The sequence below is a fragment of the Opisthorchis viverrini genome, assembly GCF_000715545.1.
Source record: "Opisthorchis viverrini unplaced genomic scaffold opera_v5_611, whole genome shotgun sequence".
In the NCBI taxonomy this organism is placed as follows: domain Eukaryota; kingdom Metazoa; phylum Platyhelminthes; class Trematoda; order Opisthorchiida; family Opisthorchiidae; genus Opisthorchis; species Opisthorchis viverrini.
In genome coordinates this window covers 40,912-47,166 of record NW_008752278.1, presented here as the reverse complement: position 1 = coordinate 47,166, position 6,255 = coordinate 40,912, and the positions used below count along the sequence as shown (strand labels likewise).

Sequence of the window (6,255 nt, the reverse complement as noted above, 5' to 3'; positions counted from 1 at the left end):
TAGATAGATAGATAGATAGATAGATAGGTAGTTAGATAGATAGATAGATAGATAGATAGTCATATACATATATGCCTAAGAAAATGAAGATTGTCACTATTGGAAAGCTGGAAGATATCAGAACGCAATTTTCGAACTAGACTGATTAAAACGCAACCCTCAAGTTTTGGCATGACGATTTAAAAAATTCTGACATACGAATTTCTTCACGCGTCAAACATCCAGCGAAGTTCATCACAAAGAGGACCGTGAGAGTTGCATAGACAACAATTTCTGTTCTTACCAGCCGATACTGCTGCAGAAATGTGAGCGATAGAACACAAGCGATTCGGGGCCATTCATTACTCGTGATGTAACGGGTAAAAACCTAAAGAGCTAAAATATGGAGGGAAATTGGAACAGACTGTTTTTGAACCTGGAAAAGTGAATCCGTCATTTGCTTGGGCGAGCGATGCTGGCACTTTTATGGTTGAGACTAGACTCACGAACAAAGATAAGTGTCTACCCCAACTGTGTGATCATCAACAGTCGTATCTCATACACAGTTGTGCATGGGCTAACGACATAATGGCATTCTTACCTGGTCGGTAATTAAGATCTTTCGGCCTAACTCCCTTGCAGGGTGGAAGGCTGTGAATTTGAGTGTTCTAGATATGTTTACCTAACATTTATAATATATATATATATGGCCTAACATGTGAATGGGGAAATGCATGGTATGGCAATGGATAGGTTGATAATCCAACGCAAGTTCTCTCTAGCATTGATTAATATCTTTTTTATTTTTTATATCTGAGTTGACATGTGATGCCTTTTATGACGTGCACACGGAAAAATTCCGTATGCTGTACAATTCTTGAACATTCTGCACACAAAACGGCAAACTTATCGTTTTCAGCATCACTAGACGCCACCACTCCTTTCACCATCGAGGGTAAGTTGAACATTGTCATGATAAAAATGATCAAGCCGTCAAAAATCGAATTTATTGCATCCAGACAAATATTTTGGGATCCACGTATATCGGTTCACCCCAAACTCGCTACACATAGTGTGTTGCCTTTTATAATCTCGTAGAGTTGTTTGATATAACGTGCTCGTCTCTAAGATATTGAGATTGCCTGAATCACCCAGAAATATTTAATTATTTTCCAGTGGATCCATTAAATTTATCCCGCGAAACTTGACCTACGTGTGCAAAATGACTTTTCAAAATTTACTACTTCATTGCTATATTGTTTTATTGTCGTTGTTTCCATCGTTTTATTGTACAGGTGTTTCCTCTTAACGTTCCTATTATCTTTTGTGTTGACGAGGAATAAAAAATGTTGCAACGTAATAATCTAACATTTACTTTACGCAAGGCATCGTTTTCAACAGGAAGTACACGCCATTTTTGAAATGCAAATTTTCGCACAACTAATTCCCTGTTTGTTTTCAGGCCAACAAAATCTTCCGATTTAACTAACGCATGAGATATAAATTTCGAATGCGCACACAAGCAATTCACTGTGGTTGGGCTACGTATCCGTTAATGATAACGACATTATCGTGTTAATTTTCTCCGCCACAAAATGATTCGCAAGCGGTCACTTCAATCTGTGTCATATAACTCACGCACTGCGGTGGATGTAGCATATAATATATGGGTTATTCCCTGGATAACCGCGCACTAGTCTTGAAATCGGAAATCAAATTTACCAACCACCGATTATACATATTATTTTGGTGAAAATTCTTAGATGAAATGCCCTAAGACGTTTAATTGGTTTTAACTCGGTGCGTAATTTATTTGCAACTTTTGTAGAGCTCAACACCCGTAAGTGGGATAAGTTACAAGCCCCCCGGTTTATCAGTCTTGAGATAAGTTCAGAAAACTCTGGTGAACATATGTGCCATGGCTTTTGAACCACTTTCTAAGATCCCCGCGTACAACTAACTAAATGTTGGCTTTACCGGTTAAACCAATAATTCTGCAAAGATAAACCGGTTGGTTAATCCATCATGTAAGGAAATTGAACGTGTGATTGTGTCCCACAAAAATCTTCTGCTGTGGTTCACGCTTTCGAAGTATATCTGGATTCCAACCCTAACGGAAATAGTCTCTTGGAAACCCAGTTGTTTTCTCTTAAAATCTGAAGGCGCCAAATGGCCTTGGTCTAAGAAACATCACTTGTCTTACGAATCGTCGACAATAGAAAGAATGTCGTCTGAATATATGTGCTACGTTGCCCCAGTAACAGCACCGGGTTTGAATTGGCGCTCTGCCAATAAGACCAGATATATGGAGCAATAGTTATGTACATCTTGAAGGTAGCCGCGATGGATAAATAGGAGTTATGTGGTACTTTCTACTGGCTAACTCTACCCAGGCTTCCGCCTGTGTAACCAACAGCGGAAGACGAACGAGTCAGATTACAATTGCAGGAGCAGGTGCCTGATGATTTGCATACGCCATTCGTCAGGCATAGCTCTGCTCGGACTCAGTTGGGTGCTCCTCAAGAACAAACACAATTGACTACTGATAGGGAGTGATCACAGGTTGTTCCGTTGAACTTGTGAAACTCCGAAGAGCGCAGGTCGTTTGCTCATATCGGAAGGCCACTTTCCAACCCCATAATGTTTACGTGTGCGCACTCATTCATCGTGGATCCAGTCGCACAACATAAAACTTGAAACCAAACATGCTGGGTAACAGTAAGGCTTTCTGGTTTCATTTACAGGCACAACTAAAAGCAGTACCAGAGGCAGGTTTAGTTGCCGAACGAAATCGATCTAGCCCGAGGGGATTGATTTATTTGGGACTAATCTCTCTAGGTGTGTACGAGTGTATCTTTAAGTGTTCATTTGGGACCGATAACATTCATTGTACAGTGTCAAAGCTTTAGCAATCACGGACACTTCTTGAAACCCCGTTCCACAATCTGGCACATTCGTCGACTTGACAATCTTCTCTACCGCCCACTGAAATGTTATACTACACTGTATAATCAAAAACGCACTATTTTACAACACACCACAATGTGTTTCTCCATGGTATGTCACACAAGATCACACAATACTTTATCACACTCTATAAAATATTTTCGTTTTAGATTTGAACAAATTTTTCGCAGCAAGTTAGTTGAAAATTTCAGACAAATTCACAGATAATCGCAACTTGCACGCAGTCCTCCAGGTCATGCTACAATACTTCACATTCCGAGTTCACCTACTTGTTTCAACTATCGATGGAACTGACGTCGTATATATAGGACAGATGAATAACTTTGCTGCTATTAGGCCGTGCTTATGTAATTTATTGTTTACCTGCTTAATGTAGGGGAACTCGAATCTCAGTGTTTTGCTCCATTTAAAATAACGCATCCTCTCTCCAGCGGAAACGTACACGCGGCTGGGTAAGCTTTACAGAATAGAATACTCAAAATATCCCTGTCAGTTCATTTTCCATTGTTTTTCCACTCGTGTTTGAACTGAGTGTGTAAACCTATTACGGTGAAACCATTTTGGTGTCGCGAAAACTTTAGGCCGGCTCACAAACGAGTGCACTTCGCTAAATGCGTTCGCCTTTCCCCCAAGTAGAACAACTGAAGTCAGTCATGGATGTCGAGCGCAGTGCTGAGTACTTGTGCTCCAATCACACGTTTGTACCTCACTAGTTTCACCAAAGCTTTGGTCATGGTTTATTCGAAGCAAGCGGAATTTTACTTTGGAAAATTCGTCATCCACTTGAATACACATCTCGTGAATGCATACTAAATCCAACATGACCTCATGACGATCCTCATTAATTGACTGTATCCAGTTAATTCCACTTGTTTTGCTCATCCGTACTCGCCATTCAACACCGAATGTCGTCCCGTCCGACAATGTTACGTCAGCACGAGTGTGCGTGTGAATATTTACAGATCACAAAATTACCTGTGCGCGTTGGAACGCCTGAGCTGACTCTGCCATTACTTGCTCCGTTCGGATTTTAGTGTAATCGCATCTCCAACCAAAATTACCAGACCTAACACGGAAAGGGTGTCCGCACCACAAACTACAGAGCTTGCATTTCGTTCGCCATTGTTCCGTCAACGGAGGGTGACAGTGAATCTTAGACTCAACTGAATCTCTCGTTTATGATATTCTACAAATGAGTGTATTTCTCGAAAACAGTCCAATGTGGGTTAAATTAGAATATAAGATTGACGGAAACTCGGGAACTGCGTCTACCTGATGAGCCCGAAGAAGGGTAAAACCCGTCGAAGGCTGTCAAAGACTTTTCAGCATCCTTGTGAGTAGTTTCCTTATTTGTATAGCTTTGCTTACCTTTGTGTGGAGAGTACTACGCTTCACTTAGTGTTCCGTATCGAAAACCTTCAACTACGTTACTATTTTTGCCCTGTTTGAAGCTAAATAAACTTTACTATATTTCTTTGTCAATCTCATCTTCAGTGAGGCATGGAAATGCGAATCTAAGAATGACATAGCTGATTATTTCATAGAAGCCTCGTTTCGATTTCATCTTGCTCTGTCGGCATGCTCAGCATCAGCATCTTAGGCATTGATGGTTTTACTAGCGAGCCACAAGACCATTTAATTTTCCAAGTACCTACTTCATACAAGTGAAAAAGAGGTGAACGGACGAAGCTAGTTCTAATTCTGCACAAAGAATTGCTTTTACATGCTTGATGGACCCTTGGGATGACGAACATTTACCGAGCAAGACCTTCGGTGTGCCCGTGTTCCCTTGCGTGTTCACTGTTTACCAATGTTTCTTCCGGTGATTCACAGATGATGATCAACTAGACCGGATGGGTATCCTCTGCACTACCGTTGTTAAATATCTTGCGTGGATGTCGTCATACAATTTTGTGAATCTGATTTGAACAGACCGCCTAAACAATTTTGATAGAACAAACTTGTGGATTGATCACTTCATTTCTTGCGCATGTAATGAGAGACAGTACTTCTTCCTCAGTCGCCTAATTCAACGACACCAACATTACATTAACATTGTTTTCTGGCACTTGTAGAAAACGAATATCCGTTTGCTTTCTCAGCTTTCTAGCCCACATGGCGGCTTTTGTTGAGGATTAGAACAGTTCAAGATGATGCCCTCAAGAGAAATGACGATAACCTTCGTCGTTCAACATCGCAAACTTGGGTATTTTTTGCCGGCAGCTTAAGCGCAATACTCGGGTCACCTCTGACCTTACATGGTTGCTTGTAATAAGCAAACTACCAGCTGATAGTATGTTGTCCATCTCGATATTAGACTAGATTATTCACTGATGGTCAAATCGCGCTCTATTGATCCACACATCTCAGACACTCTACCCTAAATAGTTCGCTGGCCTAAACGATTCATTTACTCTTCTGAGCGCCGTGATTAGGAACGCTGAACCGGTAAAATAAATCAAAACAACAAGTATATTGTGTGATTATTTTATGTGTACGCAGTGCAGGTCAATTTATTTCCATTTTTAAGGCGGTGGATCAGTGGACAGTAAGATGAATATTCAGTGCGTACATGAAATCGACTGCTATTGAAACCCTTTTTACTGCCCATAATTTTCAGTTTATTCCTTCGAAATTTCACTTGTAACAATGTTGATAAAATGTGCCTAGAGAAAAACAAATGGCTATTTGGTGTGAGTGACCTAAGAGACAAACAAACAGATGGTTTGAATAGGGGCGGAAAGCGCAACAGGTCACTATGGTGCCCGATGACATGCATACGCCATTCGTCAGGCGTACATCTGCTCGGACTCAGTTGGGTGCTCCTCAAGAACACACACAATTGACTACTGATAGGGAGTGATCACAGGTTGTTCCGTTGAACTTGTGGAACTCCGAAGAGCGCAGGTCGTTTGCTCATATCGGAAGGCCACTTTCCAACCCCATACTGCCATTGGTTACTGCCTGCTGCTCCATCTGGAGTGTCTGCATGGACTGCAGCCAAGCAGCTGACTTTCGCTGTCATCGCGTCTATCAGGTTTCTACAAAATTCGCTAGATGTGATTTTGTGGAGTTATAAATCAGATAAATCCACCGGAATTTGTTCGTTTATTACCTAACCACTGGTCCAATATAGTATACTTAGGATACCTCGTGAAAACAATCCACATCGGTGGTTCGTACCCGGAATCTCGCCTGCGGTACAGCAAAGTCAGCCTGTGCCGAACCATTGAGCTCCAACGACGCTGTAGCTTTGTGACCAATCTGACTGGACAAATTGCCCGAACCTGAATGTATATGAATGTTCAT

General features: G+C 41.3%; 1 protein-coding gene across 1 annotated transcript in view; it reads right to left on the bottom strand.

Annotated features, from left to right (window-relative positions):
* Nucleotides 1-6,255, bottom strand: part of T265_11858 (hypothetical protein) — a gene marked incomplete at both ends in the record, with an annotated part of 10,459 nt that extends 4,204 nt beyond the window's left edge. The window contains 2 exons of the mRNA XM_009178655.1: nucleotides 199-367; nucleotides 6,130-6,255. Coding sequence (XP_009176919.1) covers nucleotides 199-367; nucleotides 6,130-6,255 — 295 coding nt within the window. The remainder of the gene's footprint in view (nucleotides 1-198; nucleotides 368-6,129) is intronic.